The following is a 25,740-nucleotide window of genomic DNA, read 5'->3' as shown; positions in this document are numbered from 1 at the left end:
TTCTGTGAGCATTGTTCTACATAATAAATAGTACTGTCACTTTAAGAGAACGCCTTTTTCTGACGACAGCTCCGCGCATGCGTGTTTCTCATTCTGCACATCGCTGCGAGGAAGGAAGGTCTGGTACTTTTTTCTGGTTGGATTTAAGTTCCTTTTTTATTTTTTGTGTACAGACGATGTGAGTTCTGTAATATGCAGTTTTTATTCTGAGGTTGGGACTCAGAAAGTCTCACTTTGAACTGATGTTTGCTGATCCTAGAGCGGGGTCGTGTTTACTAGACGTGTTGTTATTTTCACCGGGGTGATTTTAGGTCTGTGTTGGATATTCGACGGGCAGTCACTCCGTGGTTTACGGTCAGCGATGGGTTTTCATACGGTGAGCTGTCACAAAGACTGGCGTTAGCTCTGCTCCGCGCACTCTTTCCTGAAAACAGTGGTCGGCTTACGCCGGGGACCGGGGACACACCGGTGTTGTGCCCAAAAGCGACTGGCTGCCAAAAACGGATTAGCCACCGCGGGATCGCGCACGGTTAGGGTAATTGCATTTCTAGACGAAATTCCCCAGGATTTCGCCTTAAAACTCGGCATATCTAGCAATATGGACATTCAGAAAGCAGAGATAACCTCTTCCGGTACTTAAACAGATGTTTAACGCGGATATTAGTTTTGTCCAGTTCGGAAGTTGTTTTAAGTGTTGCTATTTGTCTTAAACGTTCACAATGAGGATATATTAATCCTTTTTGCAATATTTGCGATTGAAAGGTGGTTTGTGGTAAGAACTGGCTTTCTTTATGTTACAGCCTTGATACTAAAAAATAAATAAACAATGTAAAATGGCGCCCTGTATGGAATGTAAAGTCAAACGTTGTATAAATAAACAATTCTCCAGCGATTTGATTTTTTTCCCCTTCCTTTCTTTAGTCCATTTGACATGGAGCCACAGTTAGCTAGTTTGGGGCACATTTTTACTTGAAAAATAGTTTTAAACTGACCAAGCTTTGGCTTTAATGACACTGTGTAGGTTACTATCTATACAATACTTTGCTCTATTTAAAAGTAACAAGATTAAAGCACTTCAGCACGTAAAATTAAGATTGTCACTTGCCAAATAGTGACTATACGGCTCCTGTTTACCTATAAGAAACGCCTCAAAATATCTTTCAATTTTTTATTGATGATTTAATTGTAGACAACTAAATTGGCATTTTACTTGCAAAATAGTGATTGAATCGCTCAGATTTTCACGGAGGCTAAAATTGACCAAAAAGGGTGTTATGTATTATCTGTTGATGTTACTGTACTCATACTGTCTACTGTGTATCATCATAAACACCCCAAAAATGGCACACAAAAAAAGATCATTTCCCTTGCCAAAAATTGATTACAAGGTCATGGTCACCTGTAAAGGGTTAAATTTACCTAAATATTACTTTATTTATTATCTCTTGATGTTATTAGTCCCATCACAGGATGCTGGCCTCCCGGCGCTTCGGCGGCCGGTGTGTCCCCGGCCTTTAGGGACCATCAACAAATTTCTAGTCAATAGAAAACTCACACGCACGCACCCACAATAGTTCCAAGATCATTTGACCACATGACTCAAAATCTATATCTAGTTGTGTTAGTAAACTAAATCAATGAGACTCAACAGTTTTAACATATTTATAGAATCTCATATTTTAATAACAAGTGTGTAGCTTCTATGTTATGTGACCACATTACTTCTATGTTATGTGACCACATTACTTCTATGTTATGTGACCACATTACTTCTATGTTATGTGACCACATTACTCAAAATCAGTCCTGGTGTGTTAAATGAACGAGTTTGATTTGAACTGCAAATGAAAATGAGCAATGTTGCATAAGAAACATGGAAAAGCTATCTGGAGGACAAATTATTCATTCGATGTATGAGTCACAACGGGTAGTTGTATTTGGAAAATGAGAAAGTTTTTCTGCTCATGCAGTTTAATCAAAATACTGTATGTGGTGCAGTACAGTTGGAAATTGGACAGTCTCTCTTCTTAGAACAATGTATTAAACCCACAAAACTGATTGTAAAAATAATTGGTAATGCATCTTTTACAGTTCCCTAATTACTAAGTACTTACATAGTAATTACGTAGTTAGTTTATTATTGTTTAATTAAAGTGTATGATTGTAATAAAGTGCAATAATTGTGTAAAGCTGTATAAACTGGGAATTAAGAAAAATAAAAACTAGATTTGAACCTGAGTTACATGAAAATAACTGTTTAAGAACTCTGAAACAATATTACACTTTAACTTACTATGTAATTACCATGTAAGTACTTATTAATTAGGGGACTGTAAAAGGAAGCATTACCAAATAATTGGAAAATTATTAGCCATCATCAAATATTAGGAATGATCAAGCGGCACAGGAAAACATTTGAAAATATTCCTAAACATTGTAATAATCGGTAAAGTGTTATGTAATTACATGTTTAGAGTTTATGGGAGTTGGAGGGAGCAATGCAGCGTTGACCCTGCTGTTTGTTGGACTACTTTAATAAAGAACAAGATGTCCTTCTATTTGGTGCTTAAGTGTTACAGTATTACGAAGTTATCATACCTTGCATTTTAACCATGGCATCCTTAAATCCTCCGGTGCCCACATCCATCTAAATGCTCCAAAGGAGTCCCATTTCTTTTCTTTTTATCCGTTCTGGACTGTAATCCTACTGGGCAGGTGTCAAACAGAAACGTTGATTCCTGAAAGGATTAGTCTCTTTCCTGGATTACAAGATATTACAAAAAAATGTGTGTTTGCTTCGTGTAATCTGGACTTGATGGAAGAATAAAGTGCAACACAGCTGAATAACATCTTCTAATGTGGTAGTACTAAATAAAAAACACCCATCATTTAGATGTCTGATTGTGAGAAAATGACTCCTAGATAAACGTAAATGCTCAAATAACATCTGTAGCAGCCCTGCGATGGACTGGCTCTCTGTTCAGGGTGCACCCGCCTGATTGCCCGCTGGAGATAGGCACCAGCAAATGGATGGAACATCTGTAGCATCTATTGTAAAGGAAGTCTCATTTTGTGATGCAACGGCTGGATATGTCCTCATCTGATTAGAACCACACCGTTAATCTTATGACTTCTTCTGCGTTCCTAATCACCTCTCCTGATCTGTCGCTATTGCAGGTGTTAGCCAAACATGACTTAAAAAAATACTTCAGGATCATCGATCAGCTGTGACTGATTCATCGTGTGTTCTTCACGTGAACCACACGTCTGTTCCATATGGACCTGGGCAGCATGAATAAAGGTACTGCTACGCTAGTGTGTGTGTGCGTTTGTCTGTTTGTGTTTGTATGAACGTGTGTGTGTGTGTGTGCGTGCACAGACCTTACATTTTTTTTCTTTTACAATGTAGCTTGCTTGAACAACAAATTTCAAGTCTGAATATTTAAAGGGGCTTCATCATGGAAAATCCACTTTTTGCAGCTTTTTACCGTATGATATTATCATTTTCTCATGAGAAATACTCCCAAGCCCCATTTTGGCTTGTGATAAATAAACAGCATGAGGGGATTAGTAAACTGTGGAACCTGGTTATACACTGAAAGCATCAGCAGTGCGTAGCGGCAGCGTAACGTCAGTGCTTCAGTCTATGGACTGTTTCAAACCAGCAGCGGCACGGCGATTTCTGGGTGCGTCCCAGAAGCAGCACGCCGATCGGGTTCTATTTTTGCCGCGAGCCGCTTCTGGGATGCATCAATTTCCGCATTTAACATAGGGCTAGATGGGAAATCGCACACAGTTTCAGTGTAAAATCCCCGGTAAATTTCTAAATAAAAGTACTGCAGCGATGCTGTTTCATATACACTCACCTAAAGGATTATTAGGAACACCATACTAATACGGTGTTTGACCCCCTTTCACCTTCAGAACTACCTTAATTCTACGTGGCGTTGATTCAACAAGGTGCTGAAAGCATTCTTTAGAAATGGTGGCCCGTATTGATAGGATGGCATCTTGCAGTTCAGGGTTTCGTCCCGCAGCGCTCCTCTGTGAGAGCGGGGGTGGGGGTGGTTGCACACGTTCTGCTGCTGTTTCTCGCCAGTATCAGCTGATGGATGGCTCTAGTTTCGCAGCGTCGTTCGTGTTAGCGGACATGGTAGGGTCGGGGAGGGGGGGCGGGGCATGACGCTTAGTCTGGCGGGTGGGCTTATAAAGCGTTGGGGGAAACCCTGCAGTTGATGGAGATGTGTGGGATGCACATCCAGGGCACGAAGCTCCCGTTCCACCACATCCCAAAGATGCTCTATCGCAGGGGTGCCCAATCCTGGTCCTGGAGGGCCGGTATCCAGCAGGTTTTGTGGTTTTTCTGCTCCAACTCACTTGATTAACTGGTTGAATCACCTGTGCAGCATCTCATCAGGCTCTGCAGACGCCTGTTAATCACCTGCTGATTGAAATCAGGTGTGTTGAAGCGGAGTTAAAACTAAAACATGCTGGAGACTGGCCCTCGAGGACCAGGATTGGGCACCCCTGCCCTATCGGGTTGAGATCTGGTGACTGTGGGGGCCGCTGTAGTACAGTGTCATGAACATTGTCATGTTCAAGAAACCAATTTGAAATGATTGGAGTTTTATGACATGGTGCATTATCCTGCTGGAAGTAGCCATCAGAGGTAGGGATGGGTACCGAATTCGGTACTTTTTAAGGTACCGACCGAATTCTACAGTACCGACCGAGCACCGATTCACTTTATTTGAAACGGTGCCTCGTTTCGGTACCCGTCCTTCATAACGAGAACTTGCCTAGACAGCTGCGCATGCGCAACAGCGTGGTAGAAAAACGAAGGCTAAAGCTTGGGTCCACTTCACTAAATGTGATGGGTAACTGGGTGATGATGAAACCAGCGACAACGATCTAAGTGAGACATCCTCATCTTAATCTGCTCCGGTAGGTAAATAAAATGTTTAAGATAACGTTAGCTTGATTTGTTAGCTTCCGTTTCACTAATGGTGCGTTCGCTTTCTCCTCGGAACTCCGACTAGAAGAACATGAACGCGCTCTAAAGCTTGGCTTCACTTTACTAAATGCGACGGGTGATTGGGTGAAGATGAAACCAGCGACAACGATCTAAGTGTGAGGCATCATCGTTTTAATCTGCTCCAGCAGCTAAATAAACTGTTTAAGATAACGTTTTTTAGTAAATTTTATATTTGGTAAGAGATAAACATCATTGTCTTTATCTTAATGAATCTATAATTAACTCAACGGGTAAACTAGTAGTAGCACATTCCATGTCAGTAAAGTAAAACGTTATTATCAGGAGAAGGAGAATGTTTAAGTGGCTAGCAGCAGTGTTCGAGCCGATGGCCCCCTCCATGAGGCCACCACAGCTCAGCAGAACACCATTGTAACTTCTTCTGGGGAGAAAAACTTAGAGAAAAAATAAAGTTAACAGCTGAAATACAGTTAAAGAGCAGACTGTAGAAGAAAGTAGTAGAGTGTGGAAAGTGGTCAGTGTGTCCTTCAGCAGTCTAAGCCTATAGCAGCATAACTACAGAGATAACTCTGGATAACCTAGCCTTTTAGATGGAGGCATGTTGGAGGCAGGGCAAGGGAGAGACGACACTACCGACTGTATTCCCTACTGTACATGTACAAATTGAAGTAGTTGCAATTTTGCTCGGATAATGTTTAAAGCATTCATGAAAGGCAACATGTGATGTTAGCAACCTAAAAAATGATTGTTTTTCTCCTTTTTTATTGTGTGTGTGTGTGTTTGGGGGGGGGGGGGGGGGGGCTGCATGTATCGCTTTTGGTTTATATGGGAATTGCAAATGAAGAGTTAGACAATATTGGTTACAAAGCCAATATTGAGCATCCCTAGAAATTACTGTATTCCACTTACTGGTTAGCCTGAGACAGAAATGATATCTGCTATAACATTACGAATCAAATTAGCTCATTTCTGCCCTTTAATACAAGTGTTATATTTTTATGTAAAGTTAGAACGGCCAGTAATTCACATTGTGTGTTTTGGTGTTTTCTGCAGATGTTCAACAAATCGTGCTGGTTAAAGAAGAGGCTCCTGATGTGGACCAGCAGGACCCAGAGCACCTCCACATAAAGAAGGAACAGGAGGTACTGTGGACAAGTCTGGAGGATATGCAGCTCCATTTGAAGGAGGAGATTGATGCTCCCTGGTTTCCATACACTGCATTTTCTATAAAGAGTGAGGATGATGAAGAGAAACCTGTGTACTCTCAGCTTCATCAGCGGCAAACAGAAGACAGAGATGTTCCAACCAGCAGCTCAGCAGAAACTGGTGGAGGAGCAGAAACTAACAGGAACACACATCTGAACCCTCATGAATGGGCGTCTGATTCTTCAGAGACTGAAGTTAGTGGTGATGCTGAAGAGGATGATCATGTGAATTTAGGCTCTGATCTATCAAACTCTGGGCTTGAAACTGGAGATGGAGACGATGACTGGAATGAGAGCAGCTCTGCTGAGTCAGATGTTGAGAGTGTCAACAAATCATTTGATTGTCCTGAGTGTGGTAAACAATTTCTCAATATGTGGTCACTCCAGAAACATGCCAGAGTGACGAGTCATTCAGTTGGCGTGAATCAACATGAAGACTCACGCAGGAACATCCAGGTAGAACTAAAATCATTTAGTTGTGAGGAATGTGGAAAATTGTTTAATAGAAAATCAACTTTAAATCAACACATGAGAATCCACACAGGACAGAAACTTTTTGCATGTGAGCAATGTGGACAAAGATTTAGTCGAAAGACACATTTAAACAGACACAATAGAATCCACACAGGACATAAACCTTTTGCTTGTGAGCTCTGTGAACAAAGATTTAGTGATAAGACAACTTTAAACCGACACATGACGGTCCACACAGGAGAGAAGCCTTTTTCCTGTGAGCTTTGTGGACAAAGATTTAGCCAAAAGCCACATTTAAACAGTCACATGAGAATCCACACAGGACAGAAACCCTTTGCTTGTGAACTCTGCACACAAAGATTTAGTCATAAGACAAGTTTAAGCAGACACATGAGATTCCACACAGGACAGAAGCCTTTCACCTGTGAGCTCTGCGGAAAAGGATTTAGTCAAAAGACATATTTAAAGACGCATATTAGAGTCCACACAGGACACAAACCGTTTGCCTGTGAGCTTTGTGGACAAAGATTTAGTCAGAAGAGAATATTAAACAAACATATGAGCGTCCACACAGGACACAAACCTTTCTCCTGTGAGCTATGTGGACAAATATTTTGTCAGAAGACAGCTTTGAACAAACACATGAAAGTCCACAGAGGACAGAAGCCTTTTGCTTGTGAACTCTGTGGACAACAATTTAGTCGTAAGACAAATTTAAATAGTCACATGACCGTCCACACAGGACAGAAACCTTTTGCTTGTGAGTTCTGTGGACAAAGATTTAGCCGAAAAACAAATTTAAACAGACACATCAGAGTTCACACAGGACACAAAGAACTCAAAGATATAGCAGATTATACAACAGTTCCGACCGAGTGATTTGATTGGTCAAGAGACTTTCCAAGAGTGCTGATATTGGACTATAACAGCACTGGGACTGTTTACAAACAGTATCACTCCGCTGTGCACAGGCGTTCTAACCGTTATTGTAGAAAATGTTTGTGTTGCCTAGCAACAGCCTTGTCTGAGTCTGTTTCGTGTTGGGACTATTTGTGTTGGCGGAGCCTGATAAATGATTAAATAAATGAACAAATCATAATATGTTGTTGCTTATTGTTCTCATAAAAATAAAAAATGAGCAAGTAGAACTTGTATAAAAGCAATATCACACTTGAGGTCGTGCGTTGTTGCTGAATAAAAGAACCCTTCTAGTTATTATATCCTAGGTGTCACTTGTATACCTGGTAACAGTTTTTTTACCCTAGATCAAGGCCACCTCCGGCCCACATGCCACCTCTTTCTGGTGTGTGAGCCTCATATTGTAGATCCCAAGCTGTAAGATTTTCACTAAATCCCAATTTCCATTGAGAGGCAAAGCAATATAATATGCAACGCGCATTGTTAAACAATAAGCTGCAGTCTTTAGGTTCCCCTTTTAGAGTTTTGCAGCAGAGAGAGTTTTGCATAGCGTGGTGTTGCCAAGAATAATCAATTACTCACAACTGCGCTGATTATCAAATCAGACTTTATAAAGGGTGTAAGGTGATAAAGGAACCATTTCTCCCCTCTAACAGCTGTTCTGTTTGACAGTGCCAGAGTGCATGAAACAGCCCAAGGTCATGCATTCACATCTAATGTTTACATTCCAGCAGTGAAGACAGAAGAACGAAGAATGAACTCTTTTCTTTTAATTAATCAAAGAACTCTATTTTAATAAAGCTAATCAAAACAATTGTTAGTCAATAATAACTACGTGACTGATCTGTGAAATCACAATGTTATGATTAATGTTTAATGAGGAAATGATGTAGCCACTAGTCAGCTGATTCACAAGATAAACAATCATGACACATTCCGGTCGCAAAATCCAATCAGAACCTTCACATCTGAAGCGTGGCAGAGTCTCTCTGGTGTTTATTTAATCTGTCAGCTGTGATCCGTCCAGAATCGAAAACATCAAAGATTAATGTCAGAACAACGCCATTTTGAGTTCAGTATTCAGCCAGCTCTCAAAATCCTCTGATGTTCATCATTGCTAAGTGGAGTACGGATCGGCCATCTGTACTTTTTACTTTTAAGCTGAGAACTGCCAAGCTGGGAAAATCCTGTCGTTATCAACAAAACAACGGTTCCTTCAGAATAAAAGCTGAACTCGCTGACCCAAAGGGAGGTCCCTTTTGACGCTGTGAAACACCTGCCGTTTTTACCTGGAGACGATCCAAGACTGGTTTGTCGTGCTGAGGACGCTGCTTCGTCGGCTCCAGTACCGTAGGAAGGTCGTGGACCTGGCAGCCTGATCTGTACCGGAGTCTCCCTGACGGGTAAAGTAGAACGGCACAGATAGCATCTCATGTGTTTTCTGACCAGGGTTCAATCGGTGATCAGTTAGGAGCAAAACAACATCTCCCACTCAGACTCGCTTCTCCAGAACGGAGGTTCTGAACTGACATCGCACCAACACACACTCCACCCCACAGTCTTTCCTTCGCATCCATCACTAGAGAGTTAGTCCTGTAAACTGTTTAAAATAATTTAGATAATAAATTTCGCTTAAACGTTGGAGGTCTCTCTCTATTCTCTTGTCTCTCAGTTCATGCAAAGTGTATTAAATTTCCCTGTAATAAAAAGGACTCTCTTCTGATTTTAAAAGCCCTGGTCCAGAGATGGGGTCCATGCCAGGTATGGATCATTAATATCTCTGGTCATTAATTAAATTGTAATACTCTTCATTTCCATTGCAAGGGCTTTTCCTACAAGGAGTGCTACTCAAAGTGCTTTACAGATTAACATGACCCTAAATAACCTTTGTTCCCAACCTTCCCATAACAATTTAAAAGCATTGGCACAGTCATGCCATAAGTATCTCAGCGTCTTGTTCATGAGTGAGGGAAAGATGGCGGATTGGTGCTATGTCTCTGTTGTACTGAACTGTTGTGGTGAAGAGAGCGCTGAGCCAGAAGGCGAAGCTCTCAATCTACCGGTCGATTTACATTTCAACCCTCACCTATGGTCATGAGCTTTGGGTAGTGACCAAAAGAATGAGTTCGCAGATGCAAGCTGCAGAAATGAGTTTTCTCTGCAGGGTGGTTGGGCTCTCCCTCAGGATGAGAAGCTCGGTCATCCGGGAGGGGATCGGAGTAAACTCACTGCTCAAGGAGCAAAATGTGGATTATTTTATCTCATATGTCTCTAAACAGCCGTGGTATTTCCATATGGCACATGGATGGTCAACCACACGTTAATATATAAATGTAAAATTTCAAGCTAATAGTGTGGCGTAATGGAGTAATACAAGGTGTGGCCAGGCGGGGGAGCAAGAGAGCGGGAGGAGAAAACAACCAGGGAGTTAGCATGTTGGAAGCTAAATAAAGGAGTTGAACTCGGCAGCAAAGTGTTCTCATTCGGCACCCTACATCAACATACACGACAAATAGGAGTATTTAGAATCAACGCTGGTGGGAAATATTAATGAAAACGGACAAGTTTGTGAAAGGGATGCATAGAATTTGATAGTAAACAAGGAGAAATAACACATGATGTGCCTTTAAGGAAGGAACAGTAAACACAAAAGTCACAAAAAAATAAAGATTTGATTTGTTTTCAAAAGCCTTTTAAGTTCTTTGTTGCTGTAACATTGTGTTTTTCTAAATTCTTTTTAGTAATTTATTTATTTATTATTTTATAATTATTATTTTTTTGACAATTACGTCATATTCGTGTGCTTTTTTTCGTTGTTGTATCTTGGTGAATAATGCTCAAACTGACGGGAAAAATCAATAGTACTGTTATTCTTCCACCACACGCCAACATAATGCATACTGGAAACTCAACAGCTTCATCTTGTGTCGTGACATAGTAAAAACCAAGGTTAAGGAATTAATACAAGCTTTTTGGAATGAGGCCCAGGCTGAAAAAGTATATGGGAGTAAATGGGAACTTCTAAAGTCTGAAGCTGGAAAATTTTTAAGAAAATACTGCAGTGAGCTAGCAAAATGCAAACGTTATGAAGAAGAAAAGGTGATTTCTAAAATAACACAGATGTCATCTATTTGTCCAGATAAGTTATCCCCTGAAGAACAAGAAACTCTATTGGAATTTCAAAATAAACTGGATAAACTCTATCAATCTAGAGCTGTAGGGGCTTTTGTAAGGTCCAGGAAGCAATGGCTGGAAGAAGGAGAGCAGAATTCAGCATACTTTTTTAGGCTAGAAAAATCCCAATCCAAAAATAATACCATTCATCAACTAAAAATAGACAATGTATTGTGTGACGATGCTAATCGAATGGCACACTTCTGTTCCAATTTTTATAAGGAGCTATATAGCTCTCGTTATTGTAATGACAGTGCTGGCTGTTTTTTGGACTCTTTAACGAATATTGCTCCAATTAGTACGGCGGATCAAATGTTCTGCAATAGTCCAATCACCTTAAAAGAAATACTAGAGTCAATTAAAAGTTTAAAGAACAACAAATCTCCTGGGGTGGATGGACTCACTTCTGAATTTTACGTATCCTTCTCTGAAGAGCTAGCTCCGTTTTTGTTAGAGATCTTTAATGAGAGGATTTCCAAAGGTTTTCTCCCTCCAACTCTAACACAGGGCCTCATAACCCTGATCCCTAAACCTAAGAAGGATATCTCACTTATTGACAGTTGGCGGCCAATTAGTCTCCTCAATAACGACTATAAAATTTTAGCTATTATATTTGCTAAGCGCCTAAAAAACGTGTTAGATAATAGATGAGACGCAGTCTGGGTTTTTGAGGAACAGGCACATTTCTAACAACATTCGACTCGTACTTGACATAATAGATTACCCTGAACTAAATTCCAATGAAAGTTTTATCCTCTTTTTGGACTTTTACAAGGCATTTGACTCCATCAAACACTATTTTATCTTCAAAACACTAGAGAAATTTGGATTTGGGGATTTTTTTAGCAGAGCAATTAAAACCTTATACGCTAAGGGGAACAGTTCAATTAAACTAAAGAATGGCACATCTCCTAGGTTTCAATTAAATCGTGGGATACGTCAGGGATGTCCCATCAGTCATATTTTATTTATCCTGGCCACTCAATTATTGGCCTCTCATATCAAAATGAGCGACCTAAAAGGCATATCGATTGCAGATAGAGAAGTCATTATTAGTCAACTGGCTGATGACACAACCCTTTTCTTACGTGACTCATCTCAAATCTCCCTCGCTCTTGATGTTATTCAGGTTTTTTCCAAAGCTTCGGGCCTTTCTCTAAATATAAATAAATGCGAACTAATGGCAGTCAAGAACTGTGAGCTACCCTCCATCTGCAATATTCCAGTTAAAGAAGAAGTGACGTACCTAGGAATAGTTGTAACAAAAAAAACAAAAAGACAGAGGTGACCTGAACTTCACCCCAATATTAGCCCCAGTGAGTCGTGGAGGATGGCTGCTTATACTGAGCCAGGATCCTCTGGAGGTTTCTTCCTGTTAAAAGGGAGTTTTCCTCTCCACTGTCGCTGCATGCTTGCTTAGTATGAGGATTGCTGTATAGTCACTGACACTCGTCAGTGACTTGATGCAATTTGCTGGGTTCCTTATATAGGAAAAATTATTTCTGATTGGCTTAATGAACTGTGAATTGGAATGTTTATTATGTGAAGTGCCTTGAGACGACTCTTGTCGTGATTTGGCGCTATATAAATAAACTTGAATTGAATTGAATTATTAGAAAGAACCAAAAAAAAAATTTAACCAGTGGCTCCAAAGGGACCTTTCATTAAAAGGTAGAATACTACTCGCTAAGGCGGAAGGAATCTCCAGACTTGCATATGCTGCCATTTCTTTGGACGTTAATAAAACAGTTACAAAAGAAATTGATCAGATGCTTTATAAATTTATTTGGAAGAACAAAACTCATTATATTAAAAAATCAGTACTAATGAATAATTACAAAAATGGTGGACTCAATTTTTTTTATTTTAATATTTTAAACAACACATTCAAAATTAATTGGATTAAAATATTATTTAAAAGACCCTATGTCTATGTGGAATATCATTTCCCATCAAATCTTTTCTAAGCTGGGTGGACCAAAATTTCTCTTAATGTGCAGCTACAATATTGAACGTATACCTGTTTCTCTCTCAAATTTTCATAAACAAATGTTATTGGCTTGGTCTCTAATTTATAAGCAAAACTTTTCTCCTAATAATTACCTTATATGGAACAATAAAGATGTCTGTTACAAAAGGAAATCCTTATTCTTTGACAATTGGTTTAGGAATGGCATTATAAAGATCAATCAGCTCTTTAATAAAGGAAGGAAATGTATTTACTTATCAAGAATTTCTTTCTCATTATAAAACTCCTGTAACCACTAAAGAATTTGCTATTGTTTTCGACGCTATTCCATCTGGTGTTATTATGCTTTTCAAAAGTTATACCACCCCACCATCTAACATGACCCCTTTGCCTGATCCAAGTGACACATTTATAGGGAAACTTTGTTTTCTATCGAGATTACGGCCAAATAAGCAGATTCGCTCCCTCTTTCTAGCTGACTGTGTTTCTGTACCACATGTTCTCCCTAAATGGAATTCACTTGTTCAAGATGTGTCGTGGGAAAAAGTATGGACTCTTCCTGACAGATACTTGCTTACAAACAAAGTCAAAGAAGTCACAATCAAACTCCTTAATCGCTATTATCCTGTTAAAACATTCCTGAGGAGATTCATTAAGGACTTTGATGTATCCTGTACTTTCTGCAAGGAGCACCCAGAAACTATCAACCACTTGTTCTGGACTTGTGAACACACTCGGAAACTATGGCAAGGCGTCTGTAGATTTATATTGAGGGGCAATATAAGGTTGCAGGTTCGATCCCGGCTCCGGACAGAGAATTCTGCTGTTGTGTCCTTGGGCAAGACACTTAACCCACCGTGCCTGCTGGTGGTGGTCGGAGGGACCGGTGGTGCCTGTGCTCGGCAGCCTCGCCCCCGTCAGTGCGCCCCAGGGCAGCTGTGGCTACATTGTAGCTCATCACCATCAGTGTGTGAATGGATGAATGATACACTGTAGTGTAAAGCGCTTTGGAGTCCTTACTCTGAGAGGTGCTACACAAGTGCGGGTCATTTATATTGGACCATATCCATGAGACCTCTGTATTACATTTTCACAATGTTCTGTTTGGATTTCTAGACTATCAGAGGGATTTGGAAAATGAACTGTTCATATCTAATCTTATCATATTGCTGACCAAGTTTTACATCCATAAATGTAAAGTGTTAAAAATAAGACCTTCCTTTTGTGTCTTGAAAAAAGAGCTTAAGCTTTATTTGAAAACAATCTCCACCTCGAACAATAACAAAGCCATTAAGACACTAAGTCTCTGCTCGAAATTTCAAATCTTTCCATAATTCATACTCTGTTGCATGTCTCGTATTGTTTCCTGTTTCGATCATCATTCTCATATGTTTCATAATTTGTATGCAGTAACCCCTGGCGTTGAATTAGTTGCTATGTTTTTGTTATGTTTATACTGTTCCCATGTACCTCATAGTGGACATTGAGTCAATTGTGTATCTTGACTGTATTGTTAACGAACCAATATCCTAAAAATAAATAAATAAAAAAAATAAAAAAATAAATAAATAAATAGTACTGTTATTTTAAGAGATCGCCTTTTTCTGACGACAGCACGGCGCATGCGCCGTTCTCATTCTGCGTCGCGTTGGTTGAGAAAGGGCCTGCTTTGTGTTTCTGGTTGGATTATTGCTCGTACAGATGATGTGAGTGTAACAAAGTGCAGCTCTGCGTGTTATTCTGAGGTTGGGGCACATTTAGACCTTGAGTGTAGGTTTTAACCTAGATGTGCTGTTTGTCACCGCGGTTTGGTTCATTCACTCCGTTCAGCGGTGGGGTTTTGCGCCATGCACCGTTAGCTCGACTCTGTGGAGTCAGTGATCAAAAGTTCTGTTTTTCAGACTGGATCTGTCCTCAGCTAATCGGAACAAAACCGGTGGATCTTAAATATCGCGCCTTATTCTGAAGCAGCATCGTAATCAGCTCGGCTGCTTTGTTTCTGTTGCAGCTGACCACGACCCAATACAACCACTTCAGGATCATCAGCTATCAGTCAGCTGTGCTTGATTCGTCGTGTGTTCTTCACCTGATCATCTGGTCAATATGGATCTGGATAGCACGGATACAGGTACTGCTACACAACTGTGTGTGTGTGTGTGTGTGTGTGTGTGTGTGTGTGTGTGTGTGTGTGTGTGTGTGTGTGTGTGTGTGTGTGTGTGTGTGAACGTGAGTGGAAAGTTTTCCTCCAGTATTTCTCAGCCAGTGTTGGGAAGGTTACTTTTAAGAAGTGTACAGAAATCATGCCTGAAATATATCAGTTAAGTGTGGGTGAAGGACTGGTTGAGTTGTAAAGTGCCTTGGGGGGTTATAGAACCCTAGAAGGTCAGTGCAGCAGAACAACTGGTGCACAAAGAGTTGTCTGTGGGAGAACTTCCCAGAAAGGAAGTGCCTTCTGGATCTGGACACCCTTCATTCAGAGAGTTGCCGACTTCTGCTTTTTTAATTTGGAGAAATGTTTCTGATCTTAAAACTAGGGATGCACCGATCAGGTTTTTTGCTGCCGATCACCGATACCGATATCAAAGAATGCTGATCACCGATACCGATCACGTGGATTGGCCAGAAATTTTCTACAACATTATAATGAGTGCTACAAACTACATAATCTGGGGATAACGGAAATGTAACCTAATCTAAAATGGTCTGTATTAGGGTTGTCACGGTGTGAAAATTGTACCTCACGGTTATGGTGACCAAAATTACCACGGTTTTCGGTATTATCGCAGTATTTTTTTTAAACGTGCTACATTTTCACACAATTAAATAAACCCTGTGTGTCAGGAAATGTTGTCCTCAGTTTATGTCTAAATTTTGCCTAAAATGTGTTATTTTGTAATTATGTTGTTTATTTGTTTACATTTTTTCCCTTTAGTCTTTAAAATACCAATATTTGCCCATAACTTCTTATTTTTTGTCTGTTTGATGTCATCATTTAAAAAATATTAGACCAGATGGTACTCAGTACTCAAGTAGCCTTCTAATCAGATACTTTTTTACCCTTACTTGAGTAATAAACCCTATAGAGCTCCGGACCCCACGTGACTCAGTTAGTGGACGCCATTTTGGCATGCAAAAAAGGTAAACAAACACGGATGTAACCATGAACATGAACGGGATCCGCTTGGATTTTACTTCGTCGGAGTTTACTTCACACTTTAAAACAGAAGAAATCGTTTTATATAGTCAGAAATTAAATAGACTAAACGTCTCCGACCCTTACCGTGCCCCTGGGATACTTTTTAAAAACGCCAGAAGCTGTCGGAGCGGACTTCTTATCGGCACAACACCGGACCTGACCGGGGAACCCCTTGGGATTCCCCCGGCCGGAGGAGCTGGGGAGAGGTCTGGGACTCTCGACTCTACTGCCCGCTCCGACGCCAGAAGCTGTCGGAGCGGATTTCTTACCGGCACAACACCGGACCTGACCGGGGAACCCCTTGGGATTTACCCGGAGGAGCTGGCTCCGGCGGCTGGGGAGAGGGAAGTCACGCTACTGCCCCCGCAACCCGACTCCGGATACGCGGATGAAAATGGATGGATGGACGGACAAATAACAGATTTACACGTAAGTAGTCTCGGTGAGACAGATAATCGCAATCCAAAGTGCTTTTTATGTGTGATCTGACAATTGATCAACCATTGCTTATAAATTAAATACAGCTTAGCCGGTTAATTGCTGTCATCATAAAACACGGAAACGGCAGCACGCAGAACTCACGAGGCAACGTTTTACGTGATGTTTACTTGTTGCTATGAGTAATAAGACAGAAAAAGCCACGCCAAAATAAGTTTAGGAAGCCCACTAAGCATCTTAATAAAAGCATTTAAAATAAATACCATACACAGTTGAGGAAACGTTGGTTTAAGTACCTGATATGAAGTGGTCGCTGCATAAGCGAAAACCTTTACTCTCGGGGTCCCACAGCTTCATTTTAGCCCGGTCACTAGCGCGTTTTATTACAATGATCCAACGTTTGCGGCGCTCCGGATCTTGGGGAATCCTGTAGATGGCTCATTCCTTATGTCGTCCGCGTCTGTTCTGCATCCTGGGGCACAACAGGAATCTACCATATTTCTCGTTTGATTGAGTTTTCTGACAATAACAAATAGTCCAGCTGCCGGCTTCTGCATGCCAATATGGCGCCGTTTCGATTTGAACTGTTGCATGCCGGGAGAAGTGACGTCAACTCCCGGAGCTCTATATCAGGAAAATATCGTCCTCGGTTTGTGTCCTTCCAGTGAGCTTTGCAGATGTGGGAAAATGTCATCAGGCAGTAATCATTGTTAAATTCATAATTATTCTCGGAGAGAGACCAACTCTTATCTGCCCCTGGGAGCCCCGTAATGCATAGCGTCATTTCAACATGGCGGTGTCCGCGACACGGTTTATATGCAGGTAGCGGCGCTGCGGCTGCTTTATATAGTGACTCGTTGCATTCTCCCTCAACCCAAATCCTCGAATCACGCATTTTAGCTAAAGCGCTAACGTTAGCTTGCCTTGTGTTGACTGTAGAGTTGTGGGTGATGGTCACGCAGATGTGTCATGAGATTTGAAGCGTTGCTGCCTTTCACAGACTCTTTTTCTGCACGTGTTGCAAACAGGATAGCCGTCTTCTATCAGCTGTCCCTCGGCATTCTTCAGATATCCAAAAGATGCCCGTACTTCCCACTTTGTTTTCTTTGAGGGATAAAAAATGTCCTTCTGAGTGCTGCCGTCTCCTCCTTTGGCCATTGTTTCAGCTTTAGCGTCAAGAAAGTTTAGGTTGTAAACAACAAAGTGCGCATGTGCCGCCGGCAACTTCAGCAGATGATACGGTGGCTGGTAAGGGTCACCGCTCCTACACCACAGCCACGGCAAACCCACCGAGATAATATAGTTTTTTTTAAAACAAGATGGTTATTATTATTGTCAACTTTTTTTTACCGGGGTTTACCGCTACACCGGTTACCGTGACCACCCTACCTGATCGGTCTGCTTTGATCAATTTTGAAAACTCCGATCAAAACCGATAGGGGCGCTATCGGCCGATTGGGATCAAATGCCGATCCATCGGTGCATCCCTAATTACCAGTCAAACGTTTGGACACACTGAAATCACAATCATATTTTATGCCATGGAAGTGAGAGTCTCGCAGTAATAGGAGTTTGCTTTGGTGGAATGGTGCAAACATACAAGATAAAGTCAGATTTCATAACATCAAATTGATCAGAATCAATGTGTAGAAATTGCTCTTATTGTTTTTGACTATTTTAGGTCTAAACTGTATTTTTTAAGGAATATGTACATAAACATACTAAGGCATAAATACATTAGTGCTGTATTTCAAAAGCATGTTAAGTTTGCAGATGTAATTTTTTAAAATAATTTTTAAAGACCTGGAGGGTGCATGGGACTTAGCCCAACCAATCTACATGTGTTTCGTGGATTTGGAGAAGGCGTTTGACCGCGTCCCTCGGGGGGCCCTGTGGGGGGTACTCCGGGAGTATGGGGTACCAGGCTCTCTGATACGGGCTGTTAGGTCCCTGTATGACCGGTGTCAGAGCTTGGTCCGCATTGCCGGCAGTAAGTCGGGCTCGTTCCCAGTGAGAGTTGGACTCTGCCAAGGCTGCCCATTGTCACAGATTCTGTTCATAACCTTTATGGACAGGATTTCCAGGTGCAGCCAAGGTGCGGAGGGCATCCGTTTTGGTGACCTGAGGATCAGGTCTCTGCTTTTTGCAGATGATGTGGTCCTGTTGGCTTCATCAGAACGTGATCTTCAGCTTTCGCTGGAGCGGTTCACAGCCGAGTGTGAAGCAGCTGGGATGAGAATCAGCTCCTCTAAATCTGAGACCATGGTCTTGATTCAGGAAAGGGTAGAAAGCCTTCTCCGGGTCAGGGATGAGGTCCTGCCCCAAGTGAAGGAGTTTAAGTATCTTGGGGTCTTGTTCATGAGTGAGGGAAAACTGGAGCGTGAGATCGATAGGCGGATTGGTGCTGCGTCTGCAGTGATGCGGGTGTTGTACCGGTCTGTCGTGGTGAAGAGAGAGAGGAGTCAGAAGGCGAAGCTCTCAATTTACCGGTCGATCTATGTTCCTACCCTCACCTATGGTCACGAGCTTTGGGTAGTGACCGAAAGAACGAGATCACGGATACAAGCGGCCGAAATGAGTTTTCTCCGAAGAGTGGCTGGGCTCTCCCTTAGAGATAGGGTGAGATGCTCGGTCATTCGGGAGGGACTCGGAGTAGACCCGCTGCTCCTCCACATCGAGAGGAGCCAGTTGAGGTGGCTCGGGCATCTGGTCAGGATGCCTCCTGGACGCCTCCCTGGTGAGGTTTTCCGGGCACGTCCAACTGGGAGGAGACCTAAAGGTAGACCCAGGACACGGTGGAGGGACTATGTCTCTCACCTGGCCAGGGAACGCCTTGGGATTCCCCCGGAGGAGCTGGCCCAAGTAGCTGGGGAGAGGGAAGTCTGGGCCTCTCGCCTTAGGCTACTGGCCCCGCAACCCGACTCCGGATAAGCGGATGAAGATGGATGGATGGAATTTCTAAAGACAACTGATCATAATAAAACCATGTGCAGTGATGATGGCATAAATAAAAATGTGTACCTTTTCTCAAATAACATAGTAATTCCTATGCTGATTGGAGTGTTCAATGCATAACAGTTTATCTCTTTAATCAATGTATTATATTTTCTCATTACATATGTTTTACATGAAGACATTTATTCGATGAAGATACTCTTAAATCAACCCTGGAACCAGGTTTCCAGAAATCTGCCTCCTCCGTACAGCAGTGGCTGAATATCAGAGAAATCTAAACGATGGAACAAATTACCTTCATACTCAGACTAAAAGAAGATATCGTTGTAACGAAAAGGGAAAGACGGACATTGTGTGACACCGAACAAGGGATGCAAGGAAATTTGACACCTTAATTTAGGAGCTGTTCGATCATAGACACTTGCTGCTATGATGTGGTTCTCCTGTTTTTCTTTTTCCATTTATCTGTTGATTCCATAATATCAGGAGACCTAAATAGGTTAACAACCACTGGGTATAGAAAATATTCAGACTTCTGTCCGTTTTTTACTCTTTGTTATATTGCAGCCATTTGCTAAAATAAATTAAATTGATTTTTTTCCTCATTCATGTACAGACAGTGCCTCATTAACAGAAAAATGCATAATTTGAGATTAATGCAGAATTATTAAAAAAGAAAACTGAAATATCACATGATCCTAATCCTAAGTTTTCAGACCCTTTGCTCAGTATTTAGTAGAAGCACCTTTTGAGCTAATGCAGCCGTGAGTCTTCATGGTAAAGATGCAACAAGTTTCTTACACCTGGATTTGGGATCTTCTGCCATTCCTCCTTGCAGATCCTCTCCAGTTCTGTCAGGTTGGATGGTGAACAGTGGTGGACGGCCATTTTTAGGTCTCTCCAGAGATGCTCAGTTGGGTTTAAGTCAGAGCTCTGGCTGGGCCATTCAAGAACAGTCACAGAGTTGCCATGAAGCCACTCCTTTGTTATTTTAGCTGTGTGCTTAGGGTCATTGTCATGGTGGAAGGTAAACCTTCGGCCCAGTCTGAGGTCCTGAGCTCTCTGGAGAAGGTTCTTGTCCAGGATATCCCTGTACTTGTCCGCATTCATCATTCTCTCAATATTCAGTTTGTCTGTTTTTGTGTCTATGGGGTGCTGTGTGTACATTAATGAGGAAAAAAAATCATTTTAGCAAATTGCTGCAAAATAACCGAGTGAAAAATCAATGGTGGGTCTGAAAACTTTCCATTCTCTCTGTATACTTGAAGAAATGTTGATATAACAGGGATGTGTTTTTGTTCACTGAAAACATGTTAATAAAAGCCGGGGGGGGGGGGGGGGGGGGGATAGTTCAGCAGCCAGGCCACCAAGAAATGTCCCAGTCCAGGAGCTCCCAGTAGACAGTTCACTATGGCTGGCATGTTGAGCAATCTGCTTTGTTGGATTACATTATGAAATGGGTGGAATTCACATACTAGGTGAATGTGGGATTTCATCAGATCCAAGTGTCTTATTTCCCAGTTGAAAGAATGGCTCTAAAAATAGCATATTTAGGAAATAAATGACATCTCAATAGCAACTACAGTAATATTGTATCATATACTGTGCCTACTGTGCATCTGGATTTTGTAAAAATGTACGATACAGCCGTTTTGAATCAATGTTTCAGGTTCTCAACAATTTGGAAAATAACTAATTATTTCTACGAAACCTATATTTTTAAAAAATGTATTTTCATCTCATGGAAAAAGTCACTATGTCTGAAAATAAAGTGACAGTGGTTGGTAATTCATATCATGTTTTTCTGTGTTTCTTACAGATATTCAACTTTTGATGCTGGTTAAAGAAGAAGATCCGGAAGAACAGAGTTCTGCTCTGGACCAGCAGGACCCAGAACACCTCCACATAAAGCAGGAACAAGATGAACTCTGGACCAGTCTGGAGGAAGAGAAGGAGACTGGTGCCTCCAGGTTTCCATTCACTGTAGTTACTATTAAAAGTGAGGATGATGAAGAGGATGAAGATGTGAATCTAGACTCTGCAGGTTCAGACGGTGTTCCTAAAACTGGAGACAGATGCAATGAGCTGAATGAGAGCAGGTCTTCTGAGTCAGATGTTGAGACTGTCCACAAATCATTTAGCTGCACAGAATGTGGTAAACAATTTCTCCACAAGCAGTCTCTGCGGAAACATTTGAGAGTGAAAGGTCATACAACAATAAGGTCTTCAGGCAGTTTGGTTAATAAGAAATGTGCTCGAGTGAAACAACACGTAGACTCGTGCAAGAAAGTCCAGAAAGAAAAAAAGTCGTTTAGTTGTGATGACTGTGAGAAGAAATTTAGTAAAATCTCTAGTTTAAACAATCACAGGACTGTCCACACAGGACAGAAGCCTTTTGCTTGTGAGACCTGTGGACAAAGATTTAGCCGAAAGACGAGTTTGAACATTCACATGAGAATCCACACAGGACAGAAGCCTTTTGCTTGTGAGACCTGTGGACAAAGATTTAGCCGAAAGACATCATTAAGCAGTCACATGACAGTGCACACAGGACAGAAGCCTTTTGCTTGTGAGTTTTGTGGAAAAAGATTTGGCAGAAAGACTAATTTAAACAGACACACCAGAGTCCACACAGGACAAAAGCCATTTGTCTGTGAGACCTGTGGACAAAGATTTAACCAAAAGATAACTTTAAACATTCATATGACAGTCCATACTGGACAGAAGCCTTTTACTTGTGAGCTTTGTGGACAAAAGTTTAGCCAAAAGACAAGTTTAAATAGTCACATGACCGTCCACTCAGGAAAGAAACCTTTTGCCTGTGAGCACTGTGGACATAAATTCAGCCAAAAGACAACTTTAAACAGCCACATGAAAATCCACACAGGACAGAAACCTTTTACTTGTGAGCTCTGTGGACAAAAATTTAGCCGAAAGACACATCTAAACAGACACATGAGAGTCCACACAGGACAGAAACCTTTTTCCTGTGAGCGCTGTGGACAACAATTTAGCAGAAAGACAAATTTAAGCAGACACATGAGTGTCCACACTGGAGATAAACCATTTGCTTGTGAGCTCTGTGAACAAAGATTTAGCCGAAAGGAGCATTTAAACAGTCACGCGTTAGTCCACAAGGCAAACAAATAACTCATTTTACTACAAGAGTATCAAGAAGAGACCCTTGTAGTTTTCACATCCTATGTCAGTATTTTTTTCCCTGGCGCCTGGTAGCAGATCAGGGCTGCATCCAGTTCACAGGGCACTTCTTTCTGGCCTGCATACCACATATCCTGGCTCCCAAGCTGTTTATGTTTGTAAATCCCTGTTTTCATATATAGGCGGTGCCTCATTGTATGCATGGCTCATTATTTTACAGTGATGTTCTGCAGCCTGAGCTGTGGTCCTTAAATTTCACATTTGGAGTGTTGCAACAGAGAGAGTTAAGCACGACATATATACTTAGCTGTTAAACTGTTTTTGTAGTATAGAAGTAGTGGTCTTTTACCAATAGTTTGTACTTTTTGAGTTGTATAAATATAACTACAGATCTCTTCAGTTTTTTAGCCAGTGGTTCCAGGATTGGACCCTAGCTAGGGTAACCAGATGTTCCTCCTTTTGCAGGATACTCCCACATTTCCATTCATTTTCACTCGTCCCACAAATTTACACAGTGTGTTAGTATTAACCAATGCCTGATTAGTGCTTAACCCTCCATTGTCTTTATGGGTGACCCCGCGAGGAAAGTTGACCATTGAGCAGGATTGATGGTTTATCCCTTGAGGTCCTCGTAGCAGGGGTGAGGTGGTCCTCACTCCTCACCCCTGCCACGTGGACCCAAGGGATAAATCATCAACCCTGCTCAATGGTCAACTTTCCTCGCGGGGTCACGCCCATTAGGACAGTAGGAGAGTTATAGCTGGCATTTAGAAAGTGATTTTGTTGCAAAAGCAGTGAGGGCTGTCAATCCTACTAGGACGTGGTACCTTGACAGAAAGAGGGATTTTCCGATAATTTTCTCTGCTTAAAGTTGACTGACAGCCTGGAGTCCCATGTCCCTCTGTGGATAAAATAAGTTTCTGACCAAGGGTGCCTCAAGGGTGAAATCATTTCGAGGCTCCAGTGTTTTGTGGATTATAAAACTGAGGTGAGCTAGTGCAAGATTCTGTAACCTTTCTAATTAAAGGTTGCCATGGGGAAGATGGCTTGTATTTGAAATGGTGCCTTCTAGAGTTGTAGAACCACCCCACCCAAGGCACTTTACAACACAATCAGCCATTCACCCAACAATAACAGGGACAGACTGAGCGGGGATCAAGCCTGCAACCATCCGATTACGGGGCGGACACTCCTCTGCCACCGTCGCCCAAACATACATGTACAAACTAGACTAATAATTGTGAAAATAAAAATGAAGTTTTCCTATCACATTTAGGTGTTTTATTTTAGCCAATGGAAATAACTCAGATTATCTTTTTTCCCCACAAATTAGAGCTGGGCGATATGGCCTAAAATCAATATCACAATATATTGAGGATTTCACCTTGATAAGGATAACTACAGGTAAGTGCAGAAACAAAAGTTGTCCACTAGATGGGGCTGTCACATGTATTACATTGAGTCACATTTTTACACAACTCAAGGCGGTACAGCTTCTTAAAGGGACATGAGCGTTGCCAACCTACACACACCTCTTCATTTTGTTATTATCAAATTTATTGACATGGCAAAAATTATCACGATAAAAGTCAGAAATTTCTATAACAATAAATGTTCCATTTGTTGCCCAGCCCTACCACAAATTATAAAATAGGAAAAAAAATGATGCTTAGTGATAATCTCATGGTGTACTGTACTGATTTGTAAACTGTTGATCTAGATTTTCTCTCAAAATCTCTTCTTTGATTTCCTTTTGAAGGTATTTAGTTTTATTTTCTATTTGTATTCTGTTGGGTTTTCAATTCCTGGAGAATTCCGATTGTTTACGTGAAGACTGTTTTTATAGATATTTACCTGTAAGTGTGTCATGGACATAGAGGGTAATTTACTGACTGCAGTCGGTTTATATTCACATAAACAAAGAAAATAAATTCTGAAGTAGCTGTAAAAGTGGAAGAGATGGAATTGTGTGTTTAGATTAGGGTTAGGGTTAGAGAATAAATGACAGGGTTCAGAGTGGTTCCAGTTCAGTGAGCAATAGAAGGACTAACTATGAACAAAATGAGCCTCACAAACTGTCCGTTGATGCAGGAATCAAGGCTTTCTATGGAGAGTTCCGGTCACCCACAATCAAATCTTTAGTATTTTGCTATACCTTCGCGTTGGAAATTCCAATAAAACTTTGTTCGGCCCGTGGGAGGCTTGATCTAATCAACCACACATCAAGAATGATGCATCTGCTTCGCTAAATCCTCCAGATGTGCAAAACAATTGAATTGTAGGCTAAATACACCACTTCTTGCCACACAATCAAGTAATGCGATGTGAGAAATGTAACATTGGCGTCAAAAAAGATCCTCCACGGGACATGATGGTCTTATTAGAAGGGTTATGTGCATTTCATTTTCTGTGCAATGAAACATTCTGAACTGTTAGTGTAATTCATCATGAATGTGTTATGAGTGTGCTCTACTGTCCTTTTAGATAAATTCAGCTGTTACAGCTTGTTGGAGATACCTGATATTTTAGTTTTCTATTTTTAGTTTCTCTGAGAAATCTGTTTCACTTCTGATTAACCATGACGTTGCTACCAGGTGTGTAGCAGGGGTCTTTATGCTTCATGGTTTGTTTCTTCTCATTGCAATAAGATTAAAAACATTTTTGATTTAATCCAGGGCTATTTTTTTTATTGTGTGATAAGTCTCTAATAAATTCCCACAACACTACACCTGCTGTCTCCCACTGCACACTCACCTACTCAGCTCGGTGACTACCTCTGTTGGCTCTCAGGTGGATTAGTGGATGATCAGGTAACCCTAATCCATTCCACGTCTGGACTTGCACAACACCAACAAAAGCACGTCGGGAGCTGCCTGGCGACGTATGAAAAGTGAAAAAACAATGCAACATGGGTTTTACTTTATGTGACAGGGTAAGCATCCCGTCACTGTATCCCAATTCGTGCGCCCTGGCTACTTGGCCACAGAGACGTTCCCTTTGGCTGACTGGTTAGCTCGCATGACTCTCACCCGGGAGCCTGGGGATCAAATCCCAACTGGGCCCTCGTTACTCCTCCTTGCCACGTTTCCAATATACTGGCTCTAGCCGGCTAAAGCACATCTCCCTTCCTGTCTGGCTCATGTCATTTCTTTGACTCAACGACAATTTGCTAACCTTGTCTGGAAAAATACTTAATGCAGAAACTTTCTAGAGCTCCACAGCTGGATTCGTGTCACACCTGGTGTGTATGCTGATTGGA

At 41.4% G+C, this 25,740-nt stretch overlaps 1 protein-coding gene across 2 annotated transcripts; it reads left to right on the top strand.

Moving 5' to 3' along the window:
* Window positions 1–83: 83 nt before the first annotated feature.
* On the top strand, window positions 84–25,151 carry LOC107396893 (gastrula zinc finger protein XlCGF57.1). Of its 2 annotated transcripts, XM_070544250.1 has the most exons (4): window positions 84–178; window positions 3,178–3,301; window positions 6,047–7,314; window positions 21,690–25,151. In XM_070544250.1, exons 2-4 carry the CDS (start codon window positions 3,277–3,279, stop codon window positions 22,470–22,472), a joined length of 2,076 nt encoding a protein of 691 aa, XP_070400351.1. In that variant the 5' UTR covers window positions 84–178; window positions 3,178–3,276; the 3' UTR covers window positions 22,473–25,151. The 2 variants fall into 2 exon arrangements, with proteins under 2 accessions (XP_070400351.1, XP_054591128.1); XM_054735153.2 differs by lacking the exons at window positions 84–178; window positions 3,178–3,301; window positions 6,047–7,314 and adding exons at window positions 14,330–14,439; window positions 14,742–14,861 and having other exon boundaries at window positions 21,142–25,151.
* Window positions 25,152–25,740: the final 589 nt, after the last annotated feature.

This window comes from Nothobranchius furzeri, chromosome 14 (genome assembly GCF_043380555.1).
Source record: "Nothobranchius furzeri strain GRZ-AD chromosome 14, NfurGRZ-RIMD1, whole genome shotgun sequence".
Classification (NCBI taxonomy): domain Eukaryota; kingdom Metazoa; phylum Chordata; class Actinopteri; order Cyprinodontiformes; family Nothobranchiidae; genus Nothobranchius; species Nothobranchius furzeri.
The sequence above is the reverse complement of the archived record's forward strand: the minus strand, read 5'-3'. Positions and strand labels throughout refer to the sequence as shown.